Consider the following 16,838-nt stretch of genomic DNA (forward strand, 5'->3'; position numbering starts at 1 on the left):
TGAATTAATAAAAGTCATGCTTCATTAATATATGTCGGCACAATGACTTCTAATTATTAAAGGCATGATGAATGAACGAATGACTAAGTCCAATAGTAGAGAATTAAATGAAATATAAGTTTCTTCAAATCTTAATAAATTAACGATTTATTAATAATAAATGGCTCGCTTAAAATCCCAGTAAACATTACTAAAATATTTACAGGACGTGGGCATTAGAGATCATTCTCTCACACACACACACACACACATATATATATATATATATATATATATATATACCTCTATACAAACTCCTTCCCCGTCCTCTCTTCTTCTTTCGAGGACGATAGCCATGAGCGTGGGTAATTTTCTTCATGTTATTATTCCTTTTAAGAGCTATGATAGATGCACGAAGAGATTGTTAATTTTATATATTAGCCGTTTTGGATTTTTATTGATATTCTGGTGGGGCTGGGTCACGTTATGGCTCAGTCAGACTTTATAGAACGCATGCGGTTTCCACTATTTAGGCTCCTCCTGTATGACTCATAATGGGTAAGTACTACTATAGTCATGCTCAGGTATAATAGCCACAATTGGTCTCCTAGACTACCCATTTCAATAAAAAAATAAATAATAAAAAAAAAAAGGTATCAATTCTATTATACAGAGCCAGCGTAAATCGGTTGGTTTTGTATTGAAGGTTTTTTTTTTTTTTTTTTTTTTTTTTTTTTTTTTTGGGGGGGGGGGGTGTTCATAATATTTGGGATTGAGTTTAGGAATTTTAAAAATACTTATAGTATTTAAAGAGCTGTTCTCAAGGGTGTAGCTCAATCGGTTGGAGACCACGTGCGCGTCACAAAGCGAATGTAATTAGTTCAAATTCTCCTATTCTGTTTTTCCTTCTCTTGTGTGGACATTTAAAAAAAAAAAAAAACAAAAGAAAAGTATTCAAAAAGTTGGTATGTTTGGTAAAACTTTAAAAGTACTTCTTTGACTTGTTTACTCTAAAAAAAAAGTATGATGTAGAATTAATAAATATAATATTTGGGTAATTCTAGAAGTCCATTTTGTGTTACTTTTGTGTTTCTCTAAAAATGATATGGCTTTTAAAATCACTATTTGATCAAAATCCAATAATGATCAATTACAAGCTCAATAATAATTTTAAGAGTCATATCATTTTTGAATTTTAATATAACACAAGAGTAACTTATAACATTACTCATCATGCTCACAACTCTTCCTTCATAAGAGGCTATTAGCGACGAGTATGCATGGGTCATCACTGAGGAGCTATCAAAGATGACCGTAGTCAACAATTATGAAAATTGAAGGCTAGGATTATTTACAATTGGAATGTCTGAATTGTAGTGTAATTAGGGCACCCCACAGAGAGGGCGACTTAAAGACTCAACGCCCCAAACTCTTGGGAGTAGGTGAGCTAGTTGGAGGAATTTTCAATGGATTCTCTTTTTTCCATTGATCCATTTTCCACTTGATTATATTTTATTCTTTATAGAACTAAAAAAACCATCACATTATAGCCCATCCATGACTTTTTGTACACGGTTTCGTGCATAGATATTTAAAAGAAGAGCCCCCGTCATGAGAGAATGAAAGACCCTTCCTCCACGGCTCCATCGCTAGTTACACGTACCGCGCGTTCCGGATAAAGAGAGGGTTGCCATTTTGCCAACAGTATATATATATATATATATATATATTACACCTAAAGATCACAATATCATGAACATTATAAGCTAAACTCAGCTGGCAATATATTAATTTTATATTTTGATTAACAGAGAGAAACCATTTCTACAATTTGTATTTTGTTAATCAAAATATAAAATTAATATATTGCCAGCTGAGTTTAGCTTATGTTCATGATATTGTGATCTTTAGGTGTTATATATATCTATATACCTATTAGTGACGACGTCAAAATTCATCGCCAATCATAACATATCAGCAACTGCATCAATTTTTTTCGTTGACGTTATTTAAAAAAAAAAAAAAAAAAAAAAACTCACATGATCTATATATAAGCTCATGATTTTCTATCAGTCACAACTTGAAGGTGAAAAAGAGATAGTCCAAAAATCTATTTTCTTGAAATGGATTTGGGTGTTCTTTTTAATTATTCTGCATGATTTCTGTAGTGTTGGAATGGCACGGGGGAAATGAGAATTTTAGAGTTTAGAAAAGATTGTAGAAGATAATAGCAAATAATCTGGTGTTTTTGTGTTTTTTAATTTTTGTGTTCCATGCATGTGTCATTCCCTTACTGAAAAGTACAAAAGATATAAGTTTTTATTCTCTAAACCATTTTTCTCATTTTTTCTTCTTCTTTGAATTTTCACACTAAAACTCCATTTAATAGCATGAATTTCGTCCAAAATAATAAAATCTATTGACTTGTGGGTTAAAAAACATATGGGTATTTAAAATCAATGAAAAGAAATCATCTTTTCAACAAAATACATGGCCGGATTTTTTCTTAAAAAAGAAAAAGAAAAAAAAAAAAAAAGACTTCAAAATTGGTTAAAAATATTATATTTTACACAATCAAAACCCATAAGATTAATCTCCAAAACCACAAAAACATTATTAAATATGAAACTTCAAAAGAATTCAATCTTTAGTCATTTTTGTGAAGATTTTCTTTCAAAAATTCGAACAAATCATACCCACGCACGTAGAAATTTGAAACCCAAAAACAAAAATCTCATAACAGAAAAATAAAATAGTCATGAGTACGTCCTCCAAACACAGAAACGTTCAATCAATCAAGAAACAACCAACATATTTGTACCAAACAACATGTCACATAACCTGGCTTTAAATAGATAGCTATGTTTTTTTGTGCTATTCGCTGTTGTTCTTGTTGTGCATAGGTTATGTATGTACACCCCGAGGGGTTGGCTCAAATGGTGAAGGTCTTGGTTTTGAGGTATTGCTCATTTCAAGATCTTAGGTTCAACACCTCATGGGTGCAAATAATTCCTTAGGGTCACACCCCCTGGTGAAAAGCCAATGACTTAACCAGTTCCGTGTAAGAAAATTTTTGAGGATGCAGTGCACGGGACCGGGGTTTACTTTGTAGGGGTGGGTTCGAAGGTCCCTGCCTTGGAGAGGTTCCCCGACATAAAAAATATATATATTTTCAAAACATTAGGGCTTAAAAAAATTAAAATAAGCCTAAAACACTCAAAAATCAAAAACAAAAAAAACAAAAAAAAGAAGCTCAAATAATTTTCACAATTATTTAGAATAGGCCTTAATAGAGACCCAAAGAAGGCCCAAGAGACTAAAATAGGCCCATTACCTAATATGCAGACATCACATAGCGAATAATAATCGCATTTAATAACCTCAATAACTGCACGGATGCAGATAGTAAAAACATGATACAGATGTGGATACTGCAAATAATCACATCCACATCTGCATGTACACCCCTAAATTGGAGAGTGTTTGATAGAAGTTTTGGCATATCTCTTTCTCACCCATTTACCTCTTAGTTTTATATATTTTGTCCAACTTTTGGAAAGTTGAAGAAAGAGAGATGAAAAGAAAATTACAATACAATGATTTCACACATTCAACTATTGCATTTTGCCTAAAAAGGTATCAATTTTCCGCTTAATTTTCCTAGTTCCCCTTTAAATCAAACCATTATTTTTATTAGGGGTGAAAAAGGCGGGTGGCTAGTGGTTAATAACCTCCTGCTAACCTCTAATTACTTTTAAAGGCGGTTAGGAAAACCACTAACCGCCTAGGTGGTTACGGTTAGCGGTTTTAGCCAATAACTACTAACTATAACCGCATTTTCACCCCTAGTTTTTATCCCTATTAATTAGCTATCGTGTCCTCATTCCACTCCAAGCTAAGAGCAACACCAGAGCGGAGGAGCAGATCTTTTTTTCGTCTATTTTGGGCCGCCCTATCAAGTTGCATGGATGGTTTTTCCTTTTGCAGGTCTAAGTCTCTCTACTATGAGATTAAGTCAACAGCTAATCTAAGATATAGATTTCCATAAGATTTTCCTTTCTTGTAAATTTTTTGTTTTTGGGCCATGTTTTAAAAATTTTTGTTTTAACAAATTTTTTTTTTTTTTTTTGGTTATACATAAGATTATGTTACACTTTACTGACATGTGTTAACATGTGAATGAAGTCACGTTAGACACTTGAATTGCTTTTTTTTTTAATACTTTTCAATCACTTGCTAACATGTGTCGATAAGTTTTAAAAGAGTTATAAGTCTAATATTTTTTCTTGTTATTATATACTATAGGAGATAACTAACCATTTTTCCCAACTTCCTATTTTGATTCAATATTGCTTGGTAATTTAGTTAGTTAGGGGAAAGGATGGACTACATCATAAAAAATACAAACAAATTAAGGGCGGACAACTTAAACAAGAGCCTAAAACAACTAGAAATCAATGCGAAAAAACTTTACTAATAAATGATCTTGCCCATTTGATGAATTGGGGTCGCCACAAAGGGTAGTTTGTAGAGAAAATATTCTAAAAACGGAACTATATCTACTCAACAACAACGACATCAACAAGTGAAAAGACGTACCACAACAAGAAGAATAGCACTGAAAATTGTTAGATTGGAGTTGCCGAAGAGAAACTTATAAATACTTTGTTCGGTAAGAGAGGTACCCAACAGGAAAAGCTTGGTGGACACCAAAACAGGTACTGCAACCAAATCTAGGGTTTTTCAAAGGAAAAAAAAAAGGGATACTAGCTTTGGACATCTAGTGAAGAAGTAGAGGGGGAAGCTAACGATCTAATGCGTAGACGAAAAAGTAGCGGTGAAAGTGTTTGTATATATGTTCCAAAAAAAAATCTATATATGTTTCCAAGAGGTAGCTCAATAGGCTGAGACCACGCCTAATGAAGTGGAAGTCACTAGTTCGAATCCCCCTCCTCCTCTTGTGCGGACATGTCAAAAAAAAAAAAAAAAAAGTTTATATATAGGTCTATATAATTTTTTCTCTTCTAATTAAATTTGGATTGAATCTCTTATATAGATTCTAAGGTGATGTTAACCATTTATGGGTCGGTGATACCATTTAGTTAAAAAATCCTATTATTGGTATGTTAATAATTAAGAGCCAATCTATGCTCCATTTACTCGATCGTGATACTTATTACAATAAACAAAATATTCTAGACCTAATTAAAATTCGAATAAATATATGTATTTAAGAACTCGTATGGAAGGAAGGACTTAATTAATTGCCATATATATTTCAATTAAAAATATATATTTTTCTTTTCCAGAATAGCTCAGGCATATATATCTCTCTATATATATTTGAACGAATTTTCCTGCAGTGAACTTTTCTTTGTCTTCTTCAAGACCCAACTAATCAATCTCCATTAGGGTTCTTGAGGTATTCTGCAGTTGCTTCCCATGGAAGCAAAGCCCAGTACCACCTTTCCTCCGGTATATATAATATCATCGATCTCTTTTCATTTAATTTTGTAAAATTCAATGATATATATAATTTTTTGTTTTGTTTTTTGGAATGATGTTCTTTGATTGATATTTTGCAGAATTTTTGTGTGCTTAAAGTGAATATTAATTGTTGCAAGGCATGTCCTGCGAAACTGAGGAAAAAGTTGCATAAGATCTTCGGTACATTTTCTATTTTCTAGAATATTATTTTACATTACAATTTCCCCCACTTTTGATGAATTAATTATTCTATCATCACTTTTCCTAAGAACTTGACTTTATAGGAAAAGTATGGGCTCAAACTCCCTTCTAATATGTGAAATATTTAATTGAAATACGGATAAATTGATAGAGTCAAGGTTTGAACTCAAAATATTTAGCTCTGATATCAAGTTAAGAAGCCATCAATGATTTTATTTCTCCTTAATAGTGTTGAACTATTTGTTTGAACAATCTCTTGAATAATATATTTGATAAGAATTGACGGATTCTCTTGTTTTATAGAGTAAATTTAATCAATACTTTAACACGTTCTTATAATTTTATTTTTTCTTTGGTTATTTTGATTTTTGGCCTAGGAGTGAGTTCCATCACCGTAGATGAAGAAAAAGGACAAGTAATTGGTAAAGGGAAGGTAGACCCAGCCAAGCTCATTGAGGCAATAAGAAACACCGTGAAAAAGAAGGCAGAGATTTTGCAATATGTAAAGGAATCCCCTTACAGTGCCCGTGAAGATGATCCAGTGAAAAACATTGGGAAAACAAATGTTTTGTCTGGTGAAAAGCATGAAGATGATTATGGGAAGGTAAATCCAGCTAAACTCGCGGATCCAGTAAAAAAGGTAATTGGGAAAACACATAGTTTGTCTGGTGAAAACAATGGAGATGGTTCTGGGAAGGTAAATCCAGTTAAACTGGAGGATCTTCTAGTAAAGAAGATTGGGAAGAAAACCCATGAAGATTATCATTCTGGTAAGAAAAACCCAATGAAATTCAGGGAGCCTGCAGTAAAAAATATTGGGAAAACAGAGGCAGAGAAAGTACCAAATCATCACCCGTTCAAGAAGACTTATAGTACCCATTGCCATGATTCTGATTCTAGCTTTGATGACGATGATGATGATGATCATGTGGTTCACAATGAAAGTGGTGAATTTCCACATCATCATCATCATCATCATAACATTCATAAAATGAAGCCGATGCAGCATGACCATGGCCATCAACATGATGTACATCATAGGCATCATCATAATCATCACCATCCACAACATTACAACGTGCATGCCAATGGAGAGAATGTTAATGGAGGCAGGCTGTTTTGCAATCCTCCAGCTGCTGCTGCTCCTCCTCCTCCTCCTGCAACCGGAGGCTACAGCCGGTATGTTCCGGCAGTGCCACCTCCAGCTAGATCACAACACGGGTACGAGGACTATCACCATCAGCCGCCACTGCCACTGCCACCGCCGCCTCCTCCTGGCTTTTATGATTATGGCTATGATATTCCTTGCTATAAACCGCCGGATCCGCCAGTTGGGAACTCCGTCTACCACTCTTTAAGTGATGATAACACTAAGACCTGCACTGTTATGTGAGCAGTTGCTGCCCTTAATTTGGGTTTATCTACAAAGGATTTTTTTGTCTCTTTGGATTTTATTTGGCTTTTCTTGAGACCTATAATCTTTTTTACATATATATATTTTTTTCTTTTCATTAGGAACTTTGCAATGAAGTTGTGATACTAATTATGAAGTTCAAAATTTAATTACAAACTTCATATATATTTAATTTCTCTCTTTCTCTCTCTCTCTCTCTCCTGTTATTAAATCCATGCATTTCTCCAGTTAATTAGGCACATAGGAATATTCATCTGTTCGTTAAAAATAACATCAAAACATTTTAATTTTTTTTATTTTTTATATCACATCATTTACTTTTTATTATTTTTTAAAATAAAAAAATCATTACAAACTAGTCAAAACTTTTTCATTTTTTCATGAGAATAATTCAAAATTTTATATTACATCAATCATTTTCTACTACAATAATAATTAAAGACACAATCATTTGCCGAACAAGGCCGCTGGTGTCTTAAAAAATATATGATTTTTTAATGGTACTAAAAAAAATTGAAAAATATTTTATTAAAAAAATATGTATTTCTTACGTAATAAGTCCCACATGACAAATTTAATTGTAAAATTCAATGACATATATTTTTAAATGACTTTTATCCTTAACCTATGAAGTTAAACTTTTGAGTTGTAATTTAATAAGAGTATCCCGTTAAGCTCTTTAAATTTGGATTTTCTTCAAAAATTTGAAAAACTCACGAAAAGAGTCATTTAACATGCTCTCTACTCTATTTCAAATTTAATTTTGATCAACAAGGCTCTCCAAATACCAAGTGCCAAGAAGTGAAAATTATTTAGTTTTTTAATCTTATATATTCATTTTCATTCCTTCTCTCTCATCTACAAGAACCAAAAAAATAATAATAATAATAATAATATTTAACTAAAGTTGAAGAAGATATAGAGAGTTTGATATTTAGTTCATTTTAAAAGTGACTCTTCAAATTTAAAAAAGTTATTTTTTATCTTCAAATTTAGCCTGTATTTAAAGAGCTCAATATGAATACTACTCGAGAGCATCTTTGTGTAGTCCTTGCACAAAAGGGGACTTTTGTGCCACCAATTAGGTGATGACACCTCAGCCCATTATACCAAACTTACACTTAAAAAAAAAAATACAACCACAATAAATCATTTCAAATATAAGCCAAAAAAAATTTAAAAATTAATTAATTTTTTGTAAAAATAAATAAAAATTGAAGGGGTAACTGCTCCAACACTTGGGGTGGCTGGTTGGCCACCCCTAGGCCATGGGGTGGCTCTTCGGCCACCCTATCCAGGTCATGGGATGGCTGTAGCCACCCCCCACAGTGCCACCCCAGATTCGTGGGGGTTGGCGCGTGGCCACCCCATCTTGATTCAATGTGGTTGTGTTTTTTTCTTTAGGTGTGTTCTATGTGTGAGATGGTAAATGGTGTGTGTACCACCTACATTGAAGTTATTCTCAACTCTAAGAAGTAATGAGATAGATATCATCCATTCCACCATATCTCTTTTATTTGACATATTTTAAAAATGAAATAGTAACATTTTAATTTTTAGAAAACAAAAAACATAGTAACATTTTAGATTTTAAAAAACTCCCCACCGATAGAAAGGATAACCCTAACCCCAGCTCTCTCACAGAAATTAAAAATTCCACCTCTTCACCAGACACCAGCATTTACCGTTCTCTGTCTTACTTTTACACTGCGAAATTCCCGCCACTTTCAGATTCTCCATGGACTTCGAAGTAGAAGCACAGTCAGAAGCAGACTTCCCCAAAACCCGAACCACAAGGTCCCATTTCTCTCTTTTTTCTCTCACCCTTCTTTATGCAATCCGCTATGAGCTTTCGCGGAAGTTTTGAAGTTTTTTTTTTTTTTTTTTTTTTTTTTTTTTTTTTTTTATTTCTTGGTTGCTCTCAAAATTCCCGAAAAGAAATGGGAAATTTTGAGTTTTGAATGTTTGGAAGCAGCAAGTTGCTTGCTTTGTTTTCGAGCGATCTTTAAGATCTGTCATGCGATATTAGAACTGTGGTGTGCATCTATGTTCAGTAATTTGTAAATTTGTAATACAGCTTCTGGAGGTTATTAGCTTACTGAGAAAATGCCTAAAAAAGAAAAGGTATTTTAGTTTTAATTTTATTTTTGTTGGGGGAGGGCGGGTTGGGTGGGGAAATTAAATTATGCATTGTTTGTTTAGTCTTCTAGAAGTACTTTTGTTGCTTTTGAATTTAGAATTTTCTGTGGTTTGTACATTCAGACAATGTTCAGTAATGTACTGGTGTATGATCTTTAGCATGCCTTTTTTATTGAAAGGGGTGCAATAGATTTCTACGGGTAGTTGAAAAGGGTAAGGGTTAACGGAAGCAAGAGTATGATTAGTTAAGAATTGGTGGTTTTCATAATCTTTATCTATGTTCAGGAACATAGAAATGAGCTATTCTTGGAATCATTCTTATTAGCCCTACATTTCATTTGCGGTTTGTTTTGGTTGTTGCTGCTGCTTCTTGAAGCCCTGGCACTTGTCCTTTAATGCTCTATTTTTTAGGTGCACCAAGATAGAACAGTGTTTGTGAAATCAGAATTTTTGCAACTTGGTAGAGAATCTCATTAAATCACTACATCTAATCTATTTAGTCCCTAATGTTATGGATTGCAATTGCTATTATATGAAACAATAAAAGTAAACGAAATTGCAATGTCTTGCACTAATGTTAGTATACGTTGGTGAATTTAAGTTAGCGAGGTTTGATTTCCAAACGTTCTCCTATCTAGGAATATAGGATTCAATAATTCTCTCAGATATAAAACAAAACTGCGATTGTGGGGATTATAAATATCAGGAGTGTTGATTTGATTTCAAATTTTCATCCACTTGCTAGTTTGATGATGACTGATTTTAGATTCCACATTTTGCGAATGTGTGCAAGTATGCTTGAGGGATTTTCTCCTTTGAGCTAGTCAATTCTTAGTTGTACCAATCATAAAACAGGCTGTTTCACCATCACCAGGCAAAGAAATAGATATCTAATGGTTTTACCAGTAGGCCAACTTGACATCATGTACTATTACTCTGAAATCATATATGTACATGTTCTTGGAAACAAAATTAACTCAAAAACATAAAATCTATAAATGCTACAACTGTAAATCGAATTTTCATAATCATTTTACTTACGCTTTTACCATTAAACCAAAAGTACATATATTATTCATTTTATCACTTTGACTATAACAACTAATTCTTGTTTATAAGCTAATATTTTTAAATGTTTATGATGTCAAGGTCTGACTCTGGTAGAATGCCCAGTTGGAGCTCTGAACCTTTAACCTCTTACTTTTCTAGTTCTCTCAATGGTCCGATTATTAAAACCATGCTTTTCCCCTCGCATTGGCATACTTCCTTATGTACAGCATTAGAATGAATCACATACTATTTATAGTCTTTCGTCTTCTCATGTTATTGAACCCCATTCTTTTAATAGTGTAGCAAATTTGAACTCATAGGAATAATAATAACACATCTTGATGAGCCGTAAAATTTGATGTATCCAAGTGAATGTTATTGCTCTGAGGTTATTTCTATGTGTTGCACATGCGACATATTGTGCTGGTTCCAAATTCTTGAAAGATTTTTTACACAATTTTTTTTTTGTCTGCAGGCACAAATGTTCTGCATGCTACAAGCAGTATAAGAAAAAGGAGCATCTTGTTGAGCACATGAAGGTCTCATACCACTCGGTTCATGAGCCTAGATGCGGGGTGTGCCAAAAGCACTGCAGATCTTTTGAATCACTTAGAGAGCATCTTACTGGTGAATTATTATTTCATATACGTTCTGATTCAGAGTATTGTGTATTTGTTCTGATTTATCTCTTAATTTGCTTGTCTCATAGTTTCTTTTTTAAATTTCGCATAACGTTTAGGTCCATTGCCAAATGCAATTTGTTCAAAGATTTTCTCTGAACAAGGTTGTGATCTTTGCTTGAAAGTTCTTGATAGCCCTAGTTCTGTCTGTGAGCATAAGAAAAGGTGTTGCCTATCTGCACCTGCTCCAATGGTAAGTTTATTAGTAAGAAATTCAGCACACAATACAAAAACTAGAAGCTTTATCATTTTCTGGTACTTGTAAATGTTATTGTCCTTTGATCAATCAAAAGAAGTCATAGCAGCAATTGTATCCAGACATGCTAACTTGGTCTTATAAATTTTGTGTTGAACTGTTCAAGGGAACAGTGAAAATGGTGTATTCAGACCCAACTGTTGTAAACCAAAATGGCGGAGGTCCTGAAGCAGTTGCTATAGATTGTGAAATGGTTGGTGGTGGAAGTGATGGATCACTGGACCTTTGTGCTAGGGTTTGCCTAATTGATGAAGATGAGAATGTCATTTTTCACACTTATGTGCTCCCTCAACTTCCCATCACAAATTACAGGTAAATGTAAGCTCTATATTGTCTTTGATTTCTTGAGAAATATCAAGAATGTGTTTGCTGATCATTTTAATATTAATATTTTTAGATTTGAAATAACTGGGTTAACAGAAGAGCATCTAAGAGATGCATTGCCACTTAAATTAGTTGAAGAAAAAATTTTGCAAATTTTGTACAATGGAGAGTCCATTGGGAGGGCAAGGTTGGATGGTGGAAGGGCCAGGCTTCTTGTGGGGCATTCACTGGAGCATGATTTGGATTGCTTGATAATGACTTATCCCAATCATCTGCTGAGGTTTTAGAAACTCTTTCTTTATTCCTGAGTTACTTTATGAATCAAGCATATTTTAAAATTTCAACTGGAGAAATATACATGATGCATGTGCAATTTATAATCTAATCAATATATAATGAAAGTGCAAGCCTCGAGCCAACAGGGCCTGTGGTTTCATTTTGCTTGTAATGGTCAAAACGCTATCATTTTGCTTATATTTCTTTTTCTTAAAATTCATTTATAAAAAAAATTTTTAAAAAAATGAGGAATTTAAAGTACTAATCACACATCATTGTTTAAACAATAAAATATAAATTGTAAAATATAAATTTTTATTTTTTATTTTTAGCTAAGAGTATGAAATGGTCCTTTTTTTTAAAAAAAAGAAAATTTCCAAGCACATCTTAAACGTGTATTTGGATCTTAGACGGATAAAGCATATACATAGTATTCTTGTACCTCCTTAAATATTATCCATAGTTTCCAGGTTGCCAAAAGTATGTGAGAAGTTTGCGTTATTACTTTTTCTTGGCATTTATCATTTGGCCTAAAGGCTCCACGTCTTTTTGTTCAGGTCAGCAAAAATTAAGCATTGGCCTTGATCATTGCAATTTTTTTGGCAGAAACTAAGGGTGCGTTTGGAAAAGTTCTAGAAAACTGGTGGTTTTCAAACGTTGAAAACTCTTTTCAAAACTGATTCACCAAACGGATTTTCAGATCTGGCCCCACCACTTACACATTTTCTCAAACTACAAAATTCTTCTCAAAACCCCAACATTTTTAAAGAAATAAAACACCAAACATCATTATTTTAAAAAAATAATAAGTTCATTTAAAAAAAAAAAGTGGTGCGATGGCCAGTAAGTCTGTTCTTTCTATAATTTTTTTTAATTAAAATATTTTCCAATTTTTAAGTTTTACAAAACTCTTTCCAAAATTTTACCAAATCAATTCTCAATTTTTTTCAAATCTGGGCCCCATCAAATCAATTCACAACTTTTACATTTTTCAAAATCCAAATTTATTTTTCAAAATTTTACCAAACGGATAAGTGTTTCAATAGCATATCTTCAATTTAGGCATAAAAGCTTTGCCTCAAGATAAAAATTGCTGAATCAAGCTTTTGAGTTTTGGGGTTGGTCAAGTTGAACTCATTTATACCTTTTACTTTGACATGACAATTTTTTAATCAAGAGTGAATTTTCTTGTGCAGAAATCCCCCTCGCCTTTGTGCTTGACAGTTTACCTTACTTTTTAATGCAGGGATACAGCAAAATACCGTCCATTGATGAAAACAAATCTGGTTAGCCACTCACTCAAGTACCTCACCCGCACATATCTAGGGCAAGTTCTTCTTCTAAGTTGTTAATGATCTTGACGTTTCCTTGGATTTTTTGAACGTTTTTATCATAAGAATCTTGGTCATAACACTTTGTACTTCTCCAATTAGAATTGTGCTCGTAATGCTTTCTTGTTCTCTTAAAACATGCGTGATTATATCAAATTTAATTTCATGAAAATTTTTACACAACTCCTTGCTTTCATTAGTTATATAATGGAAACCATAAATTTGACTCATTTGCCTAAATGGAACATTCAATATCACTCTCTTAATGCTTATGATGTTTTAGGGAATTGTTTCACTTTGTCTGTTCTAAACATTCTTTTCCTGTTCAAAGTTGAAAGAACGGAAACATCTTATGATTACAAACATAAGGGACCTCAAGAAAGGACAAAGATAGACTCTCTCTCTCTCTCTCTCTAAGGTATATGTGTTGTGGTACACATCAAATTTGAACTTGTTTAGCTCATAGTTCTTGCAATCTTCAGCAAGCATACCTGACTTGGTTGTGAATGATCATGATTTTGTCTGCAGAATTTAATTAAAAAAAAAATAGTTTGCTCTTATCCTGTTCATTTATTCCAATTGTTGTAGGGACCTCTTTGATGCACTATACATAGAAGTCATACTATTATTTACTTGTAAAATTAGCACTGACTCTTTAAATGCCTAATTAATATTTAGGCTCACTAGTTTTTGCTTTTGCAGGTACGATATCCAGACAGGCTTTCATGATCCATATGAAGATTGTGTGTCTGTAATGCGACTATACAAGAGAATGCGTGCCCTTGATCATCAGAAAGGTGGTATTGAGATATCAACTGCTGCTTACCGTTCCCAAAACATTACATGCAACTTTGATTCTTTCAGAGCCAAAGAACTTGAGCAGATGACCCCTGATGAGCTTTATGAGATTTCAAGACCAAACAATAGGTGTTGGTGTCTGGACTCAAGCCAAGCAATGCAGCCTTAGCAGTTGATTTCTTTCTTCATTGCCAGACTTATTAATCTTCAAGGAGCGTGGTAAGGTTATGATTTTTTGTTTACCTTTTATTGGGGTTGGAGAGGGAATATAATTTAATATTTTTTTTTAATTTATTTAATTTATTATTATTTTTTAACTTGGGATGGGAGCATTTTGGGGAAAAAAAAGTCAGAATGGTCGAATTGCAACAATTTGGAAGTTTGAGGGGTCTAGTGTTACTTTTTAAACATTGGAGGTCAAAGTACAAATAGGTGGATAGTTCGGGGGGTAAAATGTATTTTCCAAAAAAAAAAAAAATTGTAGTTTTATCAAATTTTCTTTGATATTGTTGATACTTTCCTCTTGAAAAGTGATGAAAAATATGCAGTCAAAGTTTACATCATTACAATAGGATGACTTCAACATTTTGGCCTCTTGGTGGGCTACATGTCATGGGGCATGGTGGGGGATGAGAGAGAGGGAGTCTCTTTTTCCTTAGTGGAGCAATTTAGTTACTCAGTCCGATTCACCATTTGAGATTTATTTGGCTGCTGAAATGAAGGGAACTTCTAGTTACCAAGTTTCTCTTATAAATTGATATGTGCCTGCACACTCTCTCTGCTGAAATGCTCCCTAAGCAGGATTAAATTCGGAGATCTGCAAAATCAGGGGGGAAAGATATCCAAGATGTACTTAATTATTCTTTCAAATTTTTCTGTTATTAAAATTGTGCAATCTGCTTGGCCTCTCTGCTGCAATGCTTCTTCTGATTCCACAATTAAGAGTTGAGGGGAAAAGGGTTTCTTTGTACTTGAAAGGAAGAAAGCCAACCCCCCTTCCCCCTTCACGTTTTGCTTAAAAAAATCAAAAGGGGGAAGGGGGTTGTCAGCTACCCCCACAAATCATGCCAGGGGGCTGTCAGTGTGCATTACTCACATTACAAATGTGCATTTGATTATTTAAATGTTATGTACCATATAGTGTTTCAAATTAAATTCGTTGAAGGGTATGCCAATGTTAGCTTTGTTTATAACATGCCCTTTTGATGAAACAGTCTACTGTATTTTGGTTGCTTTTATCTGCATGTAACCTTATAAATTAGCTTAAGCCTTGACAGTGATGCAAATCATGAGTGTTATATGCTTTGGGTCATGCTTATCAAATGTCATCCTTGCTGTAAAATGTGTTCTATTTTGTACACTTACTGTGCGACCTACTGTGACTTCAACTATGCCGTTATATGGTCTGCAAATGAGTGAAATATTTTGTACACTTAATATTCCATTCATATTTGGTGACATATATTAATCATTCTTGTAATAATGTTTCATCTATCATGCACGGGTCCGGGGTTTGCCCAACAGGGGTGTGTACTCCAAGTGGAGGCCCTTGGAGGGGTTCCCATCTTATTAAAAAAAAAAAAAAAAAAAAAATCATCTATTCTGCATGACCAGTTGGCGTAACATAAATCATATTCACTATATGCTTTATTTACTGAGCCTGTAATATTCTGAGCATTTAACCAAAAACCATAGTTTAGTGGGGAATAGTGCTGGCTGAGTCAGGCAGAGTGTCAAGGTTGCATTATGTGCGTTCATAATCTAACATGTTGCAAAAGTTTTGGTCGAACATATTCTGCCAAATATCCTTGTTTATATATATTGTTTCATCAACCTTGGATGACATGGACCATTTTTGCTGTGACATGGACTGCATTGCTGTCATATGGTTTCATATGTGAGTTATCATTTGAGTTGTTCGCCACATAGATGTTGTGCTGCTGAGTCAGGCAGATTGTCATTACTACATATGTCGTGAATCGATTCTGACTTGTTGCAAACGGTCCAAACGGCACTATTTGATTTATAGTATACTGAGTAAAGGGTAGATGGGTCAGACACAAGATAGCCGATGGGTTGCTAATCACATTCTGATACTCGTGTCTAACTAAGAATTTACTTACTTGCAGGAGGATTATCTTCGTAGCTTCAACTGGGCTGATGAATTAGAAGGGCCTCAACTCCTCCCAGATATTGCTACAAAGGGGACACAGCCGAAGCACCAGAAACCTACTATGAAAATTAGTGGACCATAATCACAACGCACAACAACCAAATGTCTCTTTTTGCTCTGTTCTCAAAGCACCCAAAGAGTGTACAAAGTTTAAATTCTAGAAACAGAACTTCGAGCTAAATATTGTTAAACCATTAACAATATAATAACATTGTCTGACACTTATTTGTTGGTTTTGAGAAAATTTGAGAGAACATCCTCACGAAGATGTATTTAGTTGATATGACTATTGGTTTTGGGTTACTGGTTTCTTTCTGCTTGAGTTCTCCCTTGTTTGATTGTCTGGGTGCTGAGAAAATTGAAGAAAGGTGACAGAATAGAATTTGAGTATGCTGTTTTCTATGTTTCCTAAGTTTTCATAAAAGAGAAGTTTCCCTCCACCAAGCAAATATGGGGGAAATCATTGGGGGAAGGGTATACTGACTTAAGAAAGGGATCTTTAGGGGGTGTGGGCCTGTTGGGAGGGATGTTTAATTAAGAACAAGGCAGCTAAGTTGTGAATGTAGTTATGTGACATGTTGATGTTGTTGCGCAATTACGCTCCGTTTGTTTCAATGTAAAATGATTTTAAAAAAATATTTTCTGTATTTTCAGGTGAGTTTGTTTTAATTACATCTTAACACGTGATCACAAAAACACGTATCTGACCACGTTACGTTTTAGATTCCTG

General features: G+C 33.8%; 1 protein-coding gene across 1 annotated transcript; it reads left to right on the forward strand.

Annotated features, from left to right (window-relative positions):
• The first annotated feature begins 8,652 nt into the window (after positions 1–8,652).
• On the forward strand, positions 8,653–16,411 carry LOC132172712 (uncharacterized). Its single transcript, XM_059584266.2, has 8 exons — positions 8,653–8,878; positions 10,746–10,897; positions 11,010–11,143; positions 11,313–11,518; positions 11,604–11,810; positions 13,053–13,133; positions 13,840–14,154; positions 16,065–16,411. Exons 1-7 carry the CDS (start codon positions 8,820–8,822, stop codon positions 14,102–14,104), a joined length of 1,104 nt encoding a protein of 367 aa, XP_059440249.2. The 5' UTR covers positions 8,653–8,819; the 3' UTR covers positions 14,105–14,154; positions 16,065–16,411.
• Positions 16,412–16,838: the final 427 nt, after the last annotated feature.

This window comes from Corylus avellana, chromosome 1 (genome assembly GCF_965113065.1).
Source record: "Corylus avellana chromosome 1, dhCorAvel1.hap1.2, whole genome shotgun sequence".
Taxonomy (NCBI): domain Eukaryota; kingdom Viridiplantae; phylum Streptophyta; class Magnoliopsida; order Fagales; family Betulaceae; genus Corylus; species Corylus avellana.

Bases quoted from the DNA above. Each gene is read 5' to 3' on its own strand.
- LOC132172712 (XM_059584266.2), top strand. From the start codon at position 8,820: ATGGACTTCGAAGTAGAAGCACAGTCAGAAGCAGACTTCCCCAAAACC. The intron at 11,144-11,312 runs GTAAGTTTATTA...GAACTGTTCAAG, and splicing joins TATCTGCACCTGCTCCAATG to GGAACAGTGAAAATGGTGTA. The intron at 13,134-13,839 runs GCAAGTTCTTCT...TTGCTTTTGCAG, and splicing joins CTCACCCGCACATATCTAGG to GTACGATATCCAGACAGGCT.